This window comes from Tachypleus tridentatus, chromosome 9 (assembly GCF_004210375.1).
Source record: "Tachypleus tridentatus isolate NWPU-2018 chromosome 9, ASM421037v1, whole genome shotgun sequence".
NCBI lineage: Eukaryota > Metazoa > Arthropoda > Merostomata > Xiphosura > Limulidae > Tachypleus > Tachypleus tridentatus.
Genome location: NC_134833.1, coordinates 109,455,488 through 109,474,808, shown reverse-complemented (window position 1 = coordinate 109,474,808; position 19,321 = coordinate 109,455,488). Strand labels below are relative to the sequence as shown.

Sequence of the window (19,321 nt, the reverse complement as noted above, 5' to 3'; positions counted from 1 at the left end):
CACGTAATGAAATTTAGTCATTTGTGTTCAAGCATTTGCGTTGTCAAAATCTCCCACTGACATCTCCTGTGTTACATTGGGTGAAAACATGGCAAAGGCTAAAAAGGATACGAAACGAGAATTTCAAGTGATCGGCCAAAGAAAATTTCGCCGGCGTTGAGCAGAAGGATTCGAGGGGTTGTCCGGCAAGACACCAACTGATTGTTGAACTTGATTAAGGCTCTTACGGACGCAGAATGCAGCTCAAGAACAATAAGACGTCATCTACAAGAGAAAGGCTTTAAAAACCGTAAACGTCTTCCAAGGCCACGCCTTTTTCCACACCACGAAATAGCTCGGTTAAACTCTGCTGAGAAGCACCAAATATGGGACGTAGAAAAGTGGACGAAGGATTTGTTCTCTGATGAGAAAAAATTAATCTGGATGGTCCAAATGGCGTCCAACATTACTGGCACGATAAGGATATCCCACCAGAGACATATTTTACACGACACATTGGAGGAGGTTCCACCATGATATTGGGTGCTTTCTCTTTCCATGGAACAATGGAGCTTCAGGTAATACAGGGGCGTCAAACAGTGGCTGGCTACATTGGCATGTTGAAGAGAGCATTCTTATTGACTGAAGGCCCTCGCTTTTATGGAAATGACTGGATCTTTCAGCAGGACAATGCTGCAATCCACAATTCCCGCAGGACATAGGACTTTTTCATGGCGAATAACGTGATTATTTTGGACCATTCAGCGTGTTCGCCCCTTTGAAAATGTTTGGGGGTGGATGGCAAGGGAAGTATATAGAACTGGACGCTACTTTCAAACAGTGCATGATCTTCGTGAAGTCATCTTCACCATTTAGAATAACAATCTAGCCAGCCTTCTGCAAACGCTCATATCAACCATGCCAAAGCGAATGTTTGCAGTTATTTGCAATGACGGCCGTGCAACTCACTACTGAGATCTCTTGTTGTGCATTTCCTACCTTGTTTAGGACTTCTTTTTGGTATTGTCTTAAACTTTTGACCAATTGGTATTTAGGCTAATTTCATAGTGTTCACATCCCTACTAAATGTTAAAATGTTTTTCATTTATATTTTCCCTTTTCTTATTTTCAGCTCTTTATGTTCTTCTCAAATAACTGGTTGAGTCTAACAACGCAAAATGCATACTTTTTCTTTATGTTTATTGGCCTTAAGATTTTGGACAGCAGTATATATATTTTAAATCGAATGCTGCAGTAACAATAATAAATTTACGAAAGGAACAAATAAACATTTACATTAAAACGTTGAAAGCAAGGCTTGCAATAGTATAAATCATCACAAACAAGTTCTTAGGATTTTCTTTCTCTTGAATCTCATGAGGTAAAACTAGATGTACTTCCGTGTTCATGAACCTGACGATGACCGAAGAAGGTCGAAATGTTGTTCACTCCTCTATGTAAAAAAAATTTCTCAACCCAAACGATCCGTTTTTACATATATATTTCTCTACAAGTGGGTTTTCTCGACATTACTGATTAACATATAATTTTATTTCTTGATTGAACGCCTCATCTGTCATACTGTGTTGTGACGTCAGTAAAACGTGCCATTCAATGAATCACAAGAGGAATTATGAAATATGTATATTGGTGCGAATGGTTAGAAACAAGTGACCCTTTCAGGTGGACTTAAGGCCTATTTGGGGTAAATAATGACTTCTATAAACGGCACTGTCAAATGTGTACTTCCATGCGATATTGTCCATGTTATTTATTGACGTAAGAGAAGTGAATAACTTAATTTTGTTTTGAATAATATTTGATTTGAATAGTATAGATAGCAATATTTGAAATCATGGATTTAGTAATTTTTCACCATATTTGTTTTTTAACTGATTTAATTTTGAAAGTAGTGTAACGCCATCTTTCAATAAATACCACCCCAAATGACGTATTCTACTCCAACGCCATCGTTGCCATCCAACTTTTGGTTTTGGTAAACAATACAATTAGTACGACAGCACTGGAGAACTAGTATTGGTTTACGTTTGAGAAATTATCCAGTCTTTTGACTAAAATTATTGAGGTATTATTTTAATGATTACAATTTAATTTTAAAATTTTATATGATATTATGAAAATATTAAATGATTATAAGCATAATTTAACATTTACTGATGATTTAGCTATAGCAGTTTAAACTGATTTTTCCACAAAGTTTTCGCCTATTTCGTAACAATTTTGGATCAAGGTTATGGCTAGTTTAAAGTTAAGTGGTCTTAACAATAGGTACGTGCTCATTAATATATAATATGTTTTACATTATAGTAGTGAAGTAAAGCTGTACATAGACAAACCAATGCTTGTACAAACTGACGTTAGTAACTTAGAGTTGAAGGCCAAGTTAATAAAGATGTTGAAATTCTTTCTTAAGTTACGCAGCCATGTAACTAAAAAATAAAATGCACATGATTTTAAATTTAATTGTTTATGGACTAAAAATAAGACTATATATTCATATACAAACTAGATATAAATCATTCGAAAACCAAAAGTCGTAAATTGTAATAACTATCAATCTTAAATGGAAGGTACAAGAATTAGGCTCAAATAGTTGTTATCCTTATTTAACCGCAAAATAAAACTTGAAAGTGAATAATATCAGTTAAGATATTCAAAAAAGTTTTGATCTTGTAAGTAAACTGACATGATTGAATTGCTAAGGAAAATGTTTAGTAATTTTTATTTATGAAGAAGATAAGAGAATCTCATTTGCATCTAACAGTTGGAATGTGGGTAAAGTTTAAGTTTTAATTCTGGCCAAGAAGAAACTGTTTTCAAATATTATAAAGCTTTAGAATAACAAACTAAAAAGTGACTTAGAATTTTAGGTATTATTTTTAAGTTTCTTTAAATATGGAATTATTTTATGCATATTTCATTCTTATTTTGAAAAATGAAAAATATGGATGTAAGAAAGTAAAGACTGATAAGTATTAGTTTGATACCTGCTGGCAATAAGGTGTTTTAATTTATTTTTTAGAAGTCATTTAGAGAAGCACTTGAAAGGTGACATTCAATTAGCAATTCCAAGCATTATTTTTTTTAAAAAAGACTCTGTTGTCTTACCAGTTTCTTGGAATTAATTGAAATGTCTTCCATCTTTTGGGAAGATAGTTGTATAGTCCATGTCATGATGTGAAATGGATAAAAATGAATTAGTATGGTAGCAAAAAAGCAGAGTTGTGTTAAATGAATTTTTTAAATGTGTATAATATGCCTGTTTATATGGCATTTGCCATTTTATTATTTATAGTATGTTTCAGGATAACTGTGAAATATTTACAAATTAGTATTGTATTAATTCTCTGATAAAACTGAGATGGATGGAAGAGCTAGTTTTCTTTGGAAAATTTTGCATCTTTCTAAAGAACCTTGAAAGTCTTAGAAAATAGAAAATTAGACTGAATATTATAGTTAATCCCATGGGGTTATAAAAAATTTGTCAAGCACTGTTTGTGTGAGAAGTGTGTTGGTATTGAAGAAAGTGATAATTATTTAGACGTGATTGTGATTTTTAATAAAAAACATCGAATACTTTGAACATTTTATTTTGAACTTTATAATTACATGAAAATATAGGAATGTTTGATGTGAAACAAGAAATATTTTAATCTCTGAATAGAAGTGTTAATTTTTGCACTTGTTTTCTGTAGAGCACAGGAGTAGCATAATTCATTTATTCAGAATTGTTAGGGATTTGCCATTTTTTTTAGTGGTTTTTTTTTCAAAAATTCTCAAATAAACTGAAATGTTTGGAGTAAAATGTTTCAAGTTTTGAGGATTAGGTGAGAATTTGTTTTTGAATATTTTTTTCAAAGTTAAAGCCTTAGAATGGCTTGTTTGGTAATGTGGTGTTGTGATGATAGGATGAATGCTTTTAAACTTTCATGATGTCAAGAAGTGTATTTAATTTAAATATTATATTTTGTAGCTTGTCTTTTGCTGGTAAGATGTGATATTGGTGGGTTAGTTGCTCATCTCTCTGTTTTTCTTCTCATTTTGTTATGTTTTTGTGTGTATTAAGGTTGACCAGAATGGGTCAATAAATTAGTATTTGTACTATCCTTTTTTACATTTGTTATAATCATACTGTTTAAGGGTTAAGGCTTTTCTTAACAGTCTCCAGTTATCAGCAGTTCCAACAACCTATGCACAGATAATAAAATTATTTTTCTACATTTTATATTTTAATTACCTAACTTTTTGCTTTTCTGTTTTCTGTATTTGAACATTTATTGTATAAAGATCATTTATTTCTTTGTGAGGAAAATTATTTTGTTTTGTGATGTCTTTTTTTCAATTTTGTTATTGAGTTAGAGCCATGATGATATCTGATTTAGTAATTTTATGTTTATTATGAAAAATTGTGCATCAGACTTTGAGAAATATTGCCTTAAAATGTGGTAGGTGCAAGAAGTTTGGGAGAGTTTGAGAGAAGGCTTGATTTGTATTCATGGTGTCAAGGCCAGATATAGGTGGGTGGATGTTTGTTGAAAGATAGGACAGTCAGGATGAGCTGAGAGATCTCTTTTTGTCTCTCAAATTTTATGTCAAGAATTTAGTTATAAAGTACATATCATGAAAAGAAAGTTAAGATGTGATATCAGTGTTTGAAATGAGACTTATAGACTGGGACGTCTAGTACATGGTTATTCAAGTTGGTTATAGTTGTTTTCAGTAAATTATAGTTATCCACACTTGAAGAAACAAGTTATTTGATTAATAAAAATTACAAACTTGTTGTTACATTGTCATAAATCAACATTACCCTAGATGGCTCATTAATTATAAAAAAATCATTATTTTATCAAGGAACTTCATGAGTGTTTCTCATTATTCTACTTCAGCCACTGAATGGAATTTTATTTTGTACTTGTTTTAATCGTATTCATGATTGATTTCTGTTTTTGAAGACTTCATGATTACTTTATCTTGACTGCTCACTCTTGACACAAAGTTGAATCAAAAGAAAGAGAATCTTGCATAACCATTCCAGGCCCACGACTTACATCAAAAATGGTATGTAAGTGTAATCTAGGAATTTACATCAGAAGGGGATAACAAGTCCATGAAACTGGGTACATTTCCTCTTCTTTTTTTTTTATAGACTTTTGGTTTTGAATTTTAAATTCACATACTTCATTAAATGGATCAATAATTACCTTGCAGGGTATGGAATTATCATATATTGATGTCATTAGAGAATTCATAACAGAAGAAAAGAAGGGGAACATTATCTAATGCTGTCCTTTATACAGTTTTCCCTTCATTAATGGTTATAGAACAGTTTAGTACTATGCACTGATTAATGCTTCCAGTTGAGGAATAAACCATAAACCATTCGTATTGCAAAAAAAAACCCAGTTCAGTAAAGGTGACAATATTTATTTCAACGTGTTTAGTGGTTTCTTCCATCTTTCCAATGCTTTTTTTTTCATCAGTGAAAGTGTTTGCTGATTTATTCTATACATTAGAAAATATATGTATATGTATTACATATATATCAGTGTTTGTTTATATATAGGAATAATTATAATGTGACTATTTTTTTTAGATCCCTGAACCAAAATCGGCAGCTCATGACTTCATATTGGTGTTCTTCTCAGCTTGATGCAGTCCCCCAGCCTTATCGATGGAAAGCTACCAGTTTTCAGCTTTCCATCATCTTTGACTTTTTATGCTGATGATCAGTCTTCTCATAAGCAAGTTCTCACGCTCTACAATCCTTATGATTTTCCTTTAAAGTTTAGAGGTGTGTGTCTTATTTTTCATTTCCTTTAAATTTTCTTAATTAATCAGAAAATTTGAGAAATTTCTTCACTATGTAAACTTTCAGTAAGCATATATATATAATATTGGAGAACCTTTTATACATTTTTTTATATTTCATTATGTACATTTTTTACATATACTGATGATATACCACATAAATATTTTTTTTTTCTATATTAGATATAACTTGGTGACAAAATATATTTCTACATCACAACAGAGTAATCTCATTAGAAGTTATACATGTATTTAACAACTAGATCTGAATTATTGTTTTACACAAATATGGATTTGGTCCCTCCAATAACTGAGAAAAACATAAAACTAAAAGTCTGAAAAATATTGCTTATTTGACCAAACTACCATATTTTACACCTTGTAAAATGCTACATCGTGGAAGACACACTTTAATTTTCGAAAGATAATTCTAAGAAAAAATAAATTGGCTCAGCAACTAACACCTTGATGCAGCCTTGACTTTTTATCAACCTACTGAGTAAATACAGTCAAATACATCATATTCTTCACAGTATATCGACAGTATTAGTTAAATTGAATGTTTTATGCTATTGAAAATACTTGTAATTGGTAAGTAATGAGATTATGACTTGTATGAGAGTTTATGTTGAGTAGACCCTAAGCTGACCTCTTGCCTTAACCCATTACTTTTGTCTTGGAAAATGTGTGGGGATTTTCCAAGGTATTTTTAAAGAAAATAGTGTGTTTTACAAGGTGTAAAATATGGTAATAACATTCTTTTATATGAAAATTGTTTTCTTTATTGTTATTGAAAAGTCAGTGAGGATAGGAAGATAATTTAACAGAGATGTGCTGTAGCATAAAAATGTTATAACATTTATAAGAAACGAAAAGGTCCTGCTCATGTCTACATTTACATGTATCATTATGAAATCTATGATGAAAATGTGTAGATTGTAATCTTAGTAATGTGAGTCATTATATCTGTAGGTATTGAAAACCTGGAAATAAAAGTTTATTCTTAAATTTCATTTTTAAAAAATCACTAAGTAGAGTTCATGTATTAAAGAAAAGAAAAATATATTTACTTTATCATAATGAAATCATAAAACTGTAACATTCTCTGAACATTACTAATATAAGAATTTGGAGTAAAAATTATATCTAAGCCTAAAACATAAACACGAAAAGATGAATGACTCAAAAATGAAGTAAATTATTTAAAACAAACAGCTAAATAGATAAATAACAAAAGAAAAATATCTGCAGAAGTTAAATGTGCATTGTGCATATTATTGTGATATTCAAATATAAAGCATACCTGGAAGACACTCAGGATTTTGTCCATAGGTCAGTTTGATATGTATAATTAGTCCAAAGAACAAAAAAACACAAACATATAACATTTTTCATGTAAATTGCTGATTAGAAGGAAAGCAACTGGCTACCAACACCAATTGCCATTGGTCTTTTTTTAATTGAACTACTAACTGAAGGGAAGGCAACTAGTTGGTTGTTTGTTTTTACTTTTATTTTGGAACTGCTAACCAATCAACAACATTTTTGTTGGTAGTGTTTTTGAAATACTGTCCAGAATGAAGGCAACTGGCTCACAGTGCTTGCCATTAAATTCTATTTTATTGTTTGTAGGTACCATAATTTGAAGAGCATCACTGATTGATTAATCAGATTTAATCAGTTAATGGGGCTGTTGGTTAATTTATTAGTGCTACTAATCATCAGGCTCTAATTATAGTTAATTCTCAGTTTTTGTCTTTCTTGCAAAGACATCTGATATTTTTGAGATGAGCATTGGACACTTTTTTTTTAACATTACAAATGTCATTTTAGTACACTCAATTCTAAGTTGTCATTCTTCAGACATTTCATGGTTTGTAGCCAGTTTCAGTGGTTAAAATGCTTGCTTAAGGAGAAATCTAAAGGTGTTACATTGGGGTTTCTTGGTGGCCTTTGCTGTAGGCCTTTTCATCCTGTCAATTAACTTTTTAGAAATTTGACATCAGAGAAACTGGGGTAATATATGGTGGAAGTTTTGTTGGGATCATTCTATGATATTTCCAACTTAACAGAGTATCATACTTGTAGACAAACACCCTTTTAATTCAGACTTTGAATATTTTAAAATTATGTTACAGGATTTTTCTTCGTGAATTAAAGATTGAAGCTTGAATTAATTTAAAAGTTAGAAAAAGGAAATTGTTTTAATTTTATATGGTGTGTGTTTTTGTTTTTGCTTAAAAATACATTTTATAAAACAAGTTTTGGTTCTGTTATTTTGTGTTAAAAATAATAAAGCTTTTCCTTGAGAGATACCCATCAGTTCCAAAAGAAGTTAATTTTGTATTTAATGATGGTACACTTTCTTGCTTTCAGTTTTGTGTACTGCACCTAAAAAATTTGTTGTAGTGGATCCAGAAGGAACCATAAGACCACATTGTTGTATAGATATGTGAGTATAAATCAAATTATACTTATTCTATGAAGTTGCACACAGGAATATAAACATAAAAAGGAAATTAGCTTTACATTCTGAATTGTATGTTTTTTTTTTTCAAATTCTATTCATCTTTGATGTTTATATAGTGATGATTAATCTATGTGAGCTCAATAGTATCAGTAATACTGTAACTCAGTTTTTGTCTTGGCACTTGTAATAATCCAAACCCCATTTAAACCTCAAAATTATTTCCATTAAAAGTTCCATTAAGAGTAAACTCTTTTTGGATGAAGTGTATTTTAAGACTAGCTACTAGAATGCTTTCATGATTTAGCCAGTGGTAAAAGATTAAGTGATTTTACAAAATGTTAATTGTACCACATTATAGGTAGAGGTGGGTGAGTAGTGGTGTTTAACTGATTAATCAACAGGCTCATTAATTGATCACTGCATGAACTTTTAAGTCCTTCTTGCAAGGACAAAAAAGACTAACAACAAAAAATGTGAGCATGGTATTAACATTGTTTTTAATGTAGTTTCTGGATTTTCTTTGTTTTTTTATGAAAGATATATTTGGTGGATAAATTGTTAATGCCAAAAAATTATCACGAGGTGATTGCTGTTGTGTTTGTCTTTAAGATATGGTATAATCAATCACTTATCTTTTGGAAATTGAATAATGAAAATATTGATAAAAGCTATAATTATTATAATTACAAACTATTAAGTAGCCAGTTAATCAATATATGTTTGTACCTTGTTTAAATAAGATAAACATAATGTTGAATAAATATTTGAACCATTAAAATATCTTGCAGCTGTTTGCCGTGGGATACGGATAGTGTCTCACCAGACAATGTCGCACCTAATTATTTTTTATGTTGTCTACATTTTCTTTTGTTTCTTATTACTTTTTGAAGACATTTTGAAAGTTTGTTTTTTTGCAGTTTTAGGTTTCATTGTTCCAAAGTGAGAAGTTAATTATGTCAGGAAAATTACTTGGAAAGAGTGTTTGTTTCCAAGTGAGAATCTAATTAGTTAGGTAATTTGGTAATTATAGCTTGTATTTTTCAAGGTGAGAAATTACACATTGTTGTAAAAAACGTGGCACTTTATTGCATAAAATTAACATCTCATTAGAATAAAATGATTCTATTTCAATAAAACAATTGTCAAACAAAATTTTAGTCAAATACAAGAGATTAAAAATTTTCAAAAAATGATTGGAAAATACAAAAGACATATTAAAAACAATTTTGTCTGAACACAAAATGACTCAATTCATGTAAATAAAATCAGAATTGAAATATTGTAGAAAAAAACTTGAATATTTTAAAAATTAAGAGAAATTTTGGTGGTAGACTTCATTTGATTAATGCATTCAAGTCTTATATTTATAATTTTTCACAAAATATGCATCTTGTGCTTTATCAGAGTAATGCAGAATTTTTGCAACAATATACCCAATTGTTGCAAATCTGTATTTATGAATAGGAATGTAACATCAAAAGTTAGTTTGTTTTATAGCAAGAGTCATTGAGGAAAGACATTGTCCTGGATCTGTTTGTCATGCTCACTAAACAGTAAAGTTAACTAAACTTATCTGATTTGATGATAATTTTATTTGTTGAACATGAAGAAAAAAATCCTATTTACAAACATTGAAACTTAATAAAACCATATTATGTGTATTAAAAGGTAAAATCACTGTATTTAAACAAAAACCATACATAAACAACATACTTTTACTGATCCTTAAACTGAAAAAGTTGTGTGACGTTTTGGTTTCACACTGTTTACATATACTTACATCTAGGTGAACTACTTATACTTGACTGATGATAAAACCTTTTCCAAACATTTTGTGTTTGTTACTATGTTAAAATTTTAATAAAGTTTTCTTTGTTACACATTGAACTTATTTTTGAACTTCATAAATTTGCCTTATCTCAGGTTATATAATGTCTTCTCATTGAAGAAAATTCTGTGGCTTTTAAATAGATAATTTAATACATATGTACTTCATAATTCACAAATCAAAGAAACTTGAAGAAAAAACATTTACAGGAACTATAACAATAATTTTAAACCTATATATTTGTTCCACTAGTATATGATAGTTCTAATTCTTGCTGTATCCAATTGTATTTAAACTTTCTTTATAGCTGTTTACATAGCAATTTTACAAAATAGCAGAAAGAAATGAGAAAAGTAAAATGAAGTTATGTTTTCAGGCACAATAATTTATAATCAAGTTACTTATTTTTTTAATCCTAAATTTTTTACATGAAAAAGTGTTATATGCACAATGCAACTTTTCTGTTTAACCTTTAAGAAAGTAAAAGATTTATTCACACATCAGTCACCTGCTATACAATTTTCAGTTCTTTTAAATTCACCATTCAGTACCCTAAATTAATTTAGGTATTTGAATAATACTGAGGAATTGTGCCAAGTTTATTATTTTGTGTTATGTGGGTTTATTTCTTTATATTACTAAAAGTAAAATGCTTTTAAAAAAATCTAAATATTATATATCCACACCACCATTATAAGAGGCTATACTGTATTTCTTTGTTACACTGACCAAAGGTATTGTTATGAGACATAAATAGGCAAAGATACAGTCTACAGCAGAGGTTATGATGATTCAAAGAATATAAAAGGTTTCTTCATCACAGATTATATTTTCAGTTTTATCTTTGATGAAGAGGAAATGAACCTTTAATATCATCATTTTATAGATGTTATTATACAAAATTTAGTATTGTTTATATGTTAGTGAGCATTAAGTTAAGACGTTAAGTTTAAATCTTAGCCAAGTTGTAAAATCTCTTGAATTTTGCTTAATATATTAAATGTTAAAAGTATATAATAAAAACATGTTTTACCTATATCTACACAGTTTCTCAAATACCTTGTAACAAACCAAGAGAAATGAATACTCAAAACTGTTTTTATTTATTAAGCTAAAAAGTGCTTAACCACAATGAAAAACTAGTATCTTTGATTTTTTCAAGTAGCCTAAATATAAAGTCTCTGTAAAAATAAATGTTTTATTTATTAATGTGTATGTTGATTATACATTGCATATGTTAAATTAAAATAAAATTTAACATGATGGAATATGGTGTACACCTCCATAAAGTAAAATTAGCAGTAAGACATTATACTGCATAGATAATTGTGTCTGAAACCCAAGAAGTTTTAGAAAAGACACAGTATGTTCTATCAAAGAGTTTTGTTAAAGCCAATTGCAGAAAGTGGTATAAACAATATAACGTTATTAATATCATGGAAGATGTGGCACAATGATTAATCTAATCACTTTTATTTCTAAATATATTGTCTATCATACTATTTATTCAGCTTCATGAAGTTTGAAGCTACACCAGCTGTTTGTCAAAAGTATTTGTAATTTGAAAAGTTTTTTACTATGTTTGGATAAAAGAGATTTACTGACATTTGTATACAATTAGTTGTAGTTATAGTCTACTTTTTATGTTGTTTGTGATTTGAAGTTGTGGAAATTAAGACCTACTTCATAATAATTAGCATGACAAGTTTATTTAACATACTGTGTTGTTTAAATTAAATTAAGATGTTGTTAAATGTATGTTCTGTTATGTGTGTATAACCATTATGCTATTTTCCTAAAACACCTTATAAAAATAAAAGCTTCATTGAATTTTTGGAATTATTTTTATATCAAATGACTTACAAATATTATTAACTTTTTTCATGGTAGGAATATAGCAATTAAGTGTTTGGTACAGGCTGTGTTTGGGTTGTTTAAAGTGTTGGAAGCTCTAATAACTTAAGAGGCCTTACAATTTCTTTAAAAACTTGAATTTCTATTATGTTATATTTCAACAAAGAAAAAACAATTTTGGCCTTCCTTAGAATTTGCATATTAGTTAAATACTCTAATTTTGTTTTGGAAGCATTTGTTATTTAGAATAATATCATGTTTTTCTTTGGTACATTGATAATCTCATTATGTTCAGTGGAGGAATATCTTTATGCTGTTTAAATATACAAGATGTAGTCATAATGGAAGTGTAACTAACTATGTTGTCTTAAAGTTTTGTGGTACTTTGTGGCTATCAAATTAAAAAAAATGCTATTTTGCACTAAACTAAGGAAATAGCATATAGATGACTGTACCATAAACTAGTTTTTATATTTATTAGTTAGTAATTACTTTCTGTTGCACTATTACTCTTTGTGAATTACCTCTGTTGAACTGTATTACATTGTGTTTTGAATTGTAATGTTATTGTTTGAAGCTTTCAGCCATTTTTTATAGATAGTTTGTGCCTATTTTTATTAGTTTAATTTCCTTAACATGTTGTTATAGAGTTGCTTCCTTTTAAGATTGTACATATATAGAAGCTCTGTAGTAAGTAACCTACAAGACAGTCAGTTCCTTTTTGTTAGTGATTTTTATATAAAGACCTGAATTGTACATTTTTAATCTGCATGGAATTACATGATGCATTATTTTAATTTTTCTGCATTTTTGACCAACTTTAGCCTGTGATTGAAATTAATTGTACGAAATATAATTCAATATGTAGTTTAATAAGGGAAAGTTTTTAATTAGATAAAAATTTAGCCAGTAGAATGCAAGAGACTAGAATTCTTAAGGAGATACAATATAGAGTTTGATCATCCTCCAAATGTTTGATACTTTTTATTATAATTACATTTAGATTGATAAATAATAATCCATTATTGTAAATTTGACTTTTGAGGCATACAGAAGCATTATTAAAGGTATATTTTTAATAATAGGAGTGAGATAAGACTATGTTAGTAGTACTTTAAAGCTATATGTATTTCCTGTTGACTAGTGTAATTCGTCATAATGGTATCACTCAGAGCAACTATGGTATCACTGACAAGTTCAGAATTCAGGTACAGGAACATGGACAACGTCAAGTTCTGGGAAAGAAAGATATTCCAGCCACATTGCTTATGTCCAAACCTGACAACAGTGCTTCTTCCACTGTAGAGTCAGAACAGTTTGAACAACTCTCAAAACAGTCTTTGCCATTGATGCAAGCTAGACAGTATGCTATTAATGGAGCACAAGGTACAGTGTACTTTCATGTTTATTCTTTATAATTATACTCTCCTATATTATAGACTGTATGTGACAGTGATACATAGGTGGATTATATTTCTTCATTCTATAACAGTTTAACATTTTAACATGTAATAATTTTTTTTTCAAAAATTAAGTATGATATAGGGATGGCAATACCAAAAACATGCAGAAAAAAGGTGGGGATGGATACCCAAAACATGCAGAAAGATTTGATTACTTCTGTGGTGATTTTTGTATATTTGAATGTATCTTGATATTTTATTTACAAATAAATATTGAATTCCTGTCAACTGCATGAATTCAGGTTTGAATAAAAACATTTAAACTCAATAATGCTTTACCATCTTCCAGTGGCTAGTAACCATAAGTACTTACTGGCTACTTATTAAAGGATTTTTATGTGGTTTTATGTATTCATACCTACCCTGTTTCTGTACTTTATGGCATTGTCAATCTTACATCATACTTAATTATTGCAAATTGTTTCATTGCTTATTTTCCCTCTTTTTTTAAAATTATTTTTTCACTGAAACAGTTTGATAAGTGAGCATTTGTTTTATTTTTATAATTTAGTGGTAATGTATATTGTTTATCTCATATCAGTTTCTCTACTTTTGGATTATACTGGAGGCCAGTGAAGCTGGAATAGATTTTTCAGGATGGTACAAGTTGCCAAAAGTTTTGGACTGACATTAAGGGGATATTTACAGAATTTACATTGTCCAACTCACTGCATATGCACACAACTGACTCCAGTACATGCTAAGGTCATGTCAATTAAAAGGGGAACATCATACCATAAAATATGACATGATGCACACAGCTGCCATGCTTGGCTTCACTGAAAATTTAAAGAAAAGTAGTTAGCTATATGAATATAATGTATTGTTTTGATAATAATGAAACTAGTGATTTAAAACTCAGGCATCAATGGTATGTACAGAAATCTGTCAGTTGCATAAATATTTGTTCTCCTTGAATATTCACTTAAATTATTCTTTCTTTGTTTGTTTAGTTTTGCTGAGATTGTTATTTATGAAACATGTAAATATACTCTTCAAAACAAGAAATGCAAAAGGGATATTTTTGTTATTTTAAAGAGAAATATATGTAATAACGTTACAAGCTCAGAGTATGTGATGTTACACGTGTTAAGGCACTGATTGTCAGACCAAAATGACAATAAAAGTTGTGCACTTTGAAAACGGAGGAAAACATCGGATTTTTCGCCAAAACGCATGCGTGTCCAATAAATTTGTTTGAGAGATCTGCATGTTCTGCAAGTGCAACATGTGCAAAATCCTTATAAAAGTGACAGGTTCTCGGTTTCCATAGCTCAGTGTTAAGCCACCGACAAGCAATACAGTTACGCCAAGACTGACTGAAGCACAACGCAACAACGCCATTCGTCGCTTGAAAGCAGGCGAATCTCAATCAGATGTTGCCAGAGCTGTGAATGTCCACCCAAGCACCATCACAAGGCTATGGAATCGTCACCAACAACATGGATCTATTCGTGACCGTCCACGATCGGGCAGACCTCGTATGACCACGCCCGCACAAGATTGAAACATCTGGTTACGTCACTTTTGGGATAGGACCACCACTGCGACGTCTACTGCCTCAACCATAGCAGGGCTGCGTAGGATTTCCGATCAGACCTTACGCAACCGTTTACAAGATGCAGGAATCCGACCTCAACGTTCAATCAGAGGCGTCATCCTCACTCAGCAACATCGTCAAGCATGGCTGCAGTGGACTCAGGCACATCGGGTATGACCTCATCGACGTTGGAGGCATGTTTGGTTCAGCGATGAATCACGTTTTATGCTTCTTAGGCAGGATGGAAGGACCCGTGTTTACTCTCGCCAAGGTGAACATTTTGCAGCAAACTGTGTGCAGGATGTTGACAGATTTGGTGGTGGCAGCATCATGATGTGGGCTGCCATCGCCTACAATGCCAGAACAGACCTTTTGCACATTCGAGGGAATCTTATGGCTCAACGATACGTCGACAAGATTCTTAGGCCCCATGTGCAACCCATCATGGTGAACGTCAACGACGTTTTTCAACATGACAACGCCCGTCCTCACACAGCCCGACTCACCACTGTCTTCTTGAGACACCACAACATCAATGTTCTTCCCTGGCCCTCCAGATCACCAGATTTAAACCCCATCGAACATCTTTGGGACGAGTTGGACTGACATCTGTGACGGCGACAACCTCAACTGCAGACTCCACCTCAGCTTGCAGCAGCTTTGCAGGCTGTGTGGACAGCCATTCCACAGGATGTGATTCGTCATCTCATAGCTTCCATGGGCAGGAGATGCCAAGCAGTTATTGATGCTCACGGGGGGCATACTCGTTATTGACGTTAAACTTCACCTAGTGAGCATGGACTTCGCCTTTGCAGACTTTGGATGTTCAGCAGTGAATGTGCAAAGTTTCACACATGTCATACAGAACTACCCGGAATAAACTTAACAATTTGTCTCATATTTTGCCTTTTGCGTTTCTGTTTTTGAAGAGTATATTATGTTTGTAAACTAAACTCACTGCTTAATTATAGTTTTTCCTTTTTTATTATTTCTACATACTAAGCACTACTGTGCTTAAGTAATATTTTCACCAGATGTTTTCTTGTTTCTTTTGCAGAGGCATTTTGAATGTATAAAACTTTCAGAGGAAGAGATGTACAATTTAAACTTAAGGTATCAAAACTGTATTTTAAGTTTTGTTATACACACACACACACACAAACTCAAATATCTTTACTGTACATTGTCAGCAGTAGTCATTATTGTGTCATCACATTTTTAAAAATCAGTGTGATATGAGGAAAGTTCACAGTATAACTTCTGTTTGCTTCGATAAGCTAGATGAAGAGCACTTACATTTTGAATTAAATATTCTGCCAATTTTTCTCATTTTTAATAAAGAGCATAATTTCTTAGAGGTTGCAGTTTATTTACAGGTGCATTATTAATGATATAAAATGTTGTAATTATTATTTCTGTCGTTACAAATGCACATCTAATATATTTTTAATGATTTAAGTCAACATTGAAGTTTTGTTATTCATTCATAGAAATAAGTTTTCTGTTTTGCTGTTTATACATTTTAAACACTTTTATATTATTGAACTTGATGTAAATTAAAGGTTTAAGTGTGAAACATTTTTGAAGAACAAAGTACAAAGACTAAAAAATTATTTTTCATATTAATGCATTGAAAAAAGTAATTATTGGCATATGTAGTTTCAAAGAATGCTAATATTTGTAATACAAGATGAAGGTAATTTGCAATTACTAATATGTGTGATACCAGTTCCAAACTATTAAGTTAAAAAAAACAAGTACTTAAAGAAATAGTGGTTAAACTTGATTTCTTTCCTAGTTAGTTATAAGAGAAACAAGATGGAAGAAAAATAGGGCTTTTAGTTAATGTTGTTTATATCTGGTTTTAATAGGAAGAAGTAACTCAGGACCGAGCATAGTTGTAATATTAGCTGCCATTGTTTGTATATTAGCTTTGATTTTACCAACCAGAGGAGATCCAGAAGGATTCCTTCCTTTATATCTTCATCTTAATATGCACCAAAAACTTATTGCTGCATATACCCTAGGTAAGCATCATTAAGCTAATGAAATTGGTATTTTGTGTTTTTAGACTTTGTTAACAATTTTATGATAGTGGATAATGTGTCAAATAATGTACTGAAGCCTTTTCATTTGTAAGCAAATTATAATAATAAATGCAGAGAACAGTGATTGTGACAGTACTGTTGATGACTTTCTCATTGAAACAAATCAGTATATCAGAAGTTAGAAGGTACATATTTGTTATTATATGAGTGGCTTTTTAAATTTATGCACTTAGAATATAATGTCTGTTATAGGAAAAAGAATCATAGGGATACAATAGTTTTCAGAATTTGCAGAATGGACTAAAAGAGTTAAACAGTATCTAGAAGTAATAGCTTTATTGTTACTTTAAAAATGTAATCACTAAGTGTGTGTAGTGTTTTTTACTCAGTTTTATTCTTGATTTTAAATTAAATTCCTGCCTGAAATATAATTGTTTTGATAAATTTATTTATTTTCATAGGACTTGTTACCATGGTGATCTTCCGGATTTGATGCATGCTTTTGCTTAGATCATAAACAAAAAACCTGAGTAATTCCTTTGTATGATACATAATGGAGAAAATGGCTTCTCTGATTTTTTAAGACTAGCTTTTAGTACATAATAATAATTGAAAATAAAAACAAAGTTTTAAGGTATATATAATAAGGAAATTTTGCTAACTTCATAACAGCTATTGTATTCTGTACAGTCTTGCTTGATACTGATTTGTAACATTATGAGTGACTGTATTTTATTGTTGTATATACATGATGAATTTTATTTTAATAGGTTTAATTGGAATACCTTCAGTAGTAAAAGGTGTTCCTTAATTTTCATGTCTCTTTTTAAATAGTATTAGATTCAAAGCCACAATATCATGAAATAGATGACCTGGCTAAACAAGTACAAATCAAGAATACTAATATACCTGTAACAAAAAAACCTAAAAATATACACAAGTCTTAAATTAATAACTAATTAGTCTATTACAGAACAGTAAAATGCACTGTAATGTTATTATACTTCCAATAATATAAACATGTTGCTTTGTGAATGGTTAAGCAGTTGATTAAGAATGTTAACACAAAGGAAATTATAGATGAACAGCAATTCATTTATTTATTTATTTATTTTTTTACACACACCAAACACAAAGTAAACACAAAACTGGGCAGGTCATTTTTAACTGACCTCAAGTACAAAATTAACAACTTTAATGCAAGATAAAAAAAACATTTGTACAGAGGGTTCAACTTGTGTGATTTAATATATACTTAATTGATTTATTAAAATGAAATTATTTTTAGTCATGATAATACATTTTATGCACATATTTAGTTTTGATACTACAATTTAAGCAAGCATTATTTTTGCTCATGATTCTACTTTTGAAACACATATCCTAAATGATGATTGAACATGCAGATTAATTACTTCTTAAGAATACAAAAGCAAGCATTGTCATTAATATGCTTAGTGGTGATATCAGCTTGAGACCACCATTGCAGGAAATACCTGAAATGAAATAATTAACATGAATTGAAAAGAAAAGATGGTTATGTTCTGATGTTTACTATTTCATATCCATCATAAATTGTTGATGAAAAAAAAAAGTGCAAATTTTAAAGTAATGTATAGATACCAGCTATTTAAGCTAGAGACATGTAAAACACAAATTGTAGATTGAAGTGGTATCTTTTAGATTCTACCTCACAAGAAATTCTTCAGCTAAGACATGCAGAATTTCAGTGTTCTGTTAACTTATTCATTCTAATCACTGACAGTAGGTGCAGGAGAATAAGGATAAAAAAATATTAAAAACTTGTAGCAGTTCTATTTACCAATGTGTAAGAACATAGAAATAACTTAGCAGAAGTAAGTATAATAATTTCACATTAACTGATACTGTAAAATTATCTTAATTTTATAAAAAGTTTTATAGTTTTCCTGTACAGATTTTATGTCACTGTCTTATTCTTGTACATTAGGTTATGTTTTCTACTAACATTAGTAGAAAGTTTTGTCAAGTGCTGTTATAATAACTAATACAAAATCATTAATTTTGGTTTTTTTTTATGCATATACATTAATATATACATACATTAGTAAAACCAATTAGGAAAAGCATACATAAATCATGTTATCTATATATTTTCTCTTATGGAAATAAAAAGGTCAAGGTAATCACGTTACAAATTCAACTTATTTTAGCCCACTGTTAAATGCTTGTGCACAAGTTAATGTGATATTTTATGATGTAATTTTTAATATGATTTCTGATACAAGATAAACTAAAGTAGGAGTAACTCTATGGCTTAAGACAGAG

At 30.3% G+C, this 19,321-nt stretch overlaps 2 protein-coding genes across 4 annotated transcripts in view; one reads left to right on the top strand and one right to left on the bottom strand.

The window, feature by feature from the left end:
- The first annotated feature begins 1,587 nt into the window (after positions 1 to 1,587).
- On the top strand, positions 1,588 to 17,825 carry LOC143226020 (motile sperm domain-containing protein 1-like). Of its 3 annotated transcripts, none has more exons than XM_076456391.1 (6): positions 1,588 to 1,684; positions 5,597 to 5,794; positions 8,188 to 8,263; positions 13,108 to 13,349; positions 16,838 to 16,993; positions 17,476 to 17,825. In XM_076456391.1, the coding sequence occupies exons 2-6, from the start codon at positions 5,653 to 5,655 to the stop codon at positions 17,505 to 17,507; spliced, it is 648 nt and encodes a 215-aa protein (XP_076312506.1). In that variant the 5' UTR covers positions 1,588 to 1,684; positions 5,597 to 5,652; the 3' UTR covers positions 17,508 to 17,825. The 3 variants fall into 3 exon arrangements, with proteins under 3 accessions (XP_076312506.1, XP_076312505.1, XP_076312507.1); XM_076456390.1 differs by lacking the exon at positions 1,588 to 1,684 and adding an exon at positions 1,924 to 2,065; XM_076456392.1 differs by lacking the exon at positions 1,588 to 1,684 and adding an exon at positions 2,249 to 2,268.
- A 263-nt stretch (positions 17,826 to 18,088) lies between these two features.
- Positions 18,089 to 19,321, bottom strand: part of LOC143226019 (uncharacterized) — a 55,182-nt gene continuing 53,949 nt past the window's right edge. The window contains exon 19 of the mRNA XM_076456389.1: positions 18,089 to 18,510. Within this exon, the coding sequence (XP_076312504.1) occupies positions 18,422 to 18,510 (89 nt within the window). The 3' untranslated portion in view covers positions 18,089 to 18,421. The remainder of the gene's footprint in view (positions 18,511 to 19,321) is intronic.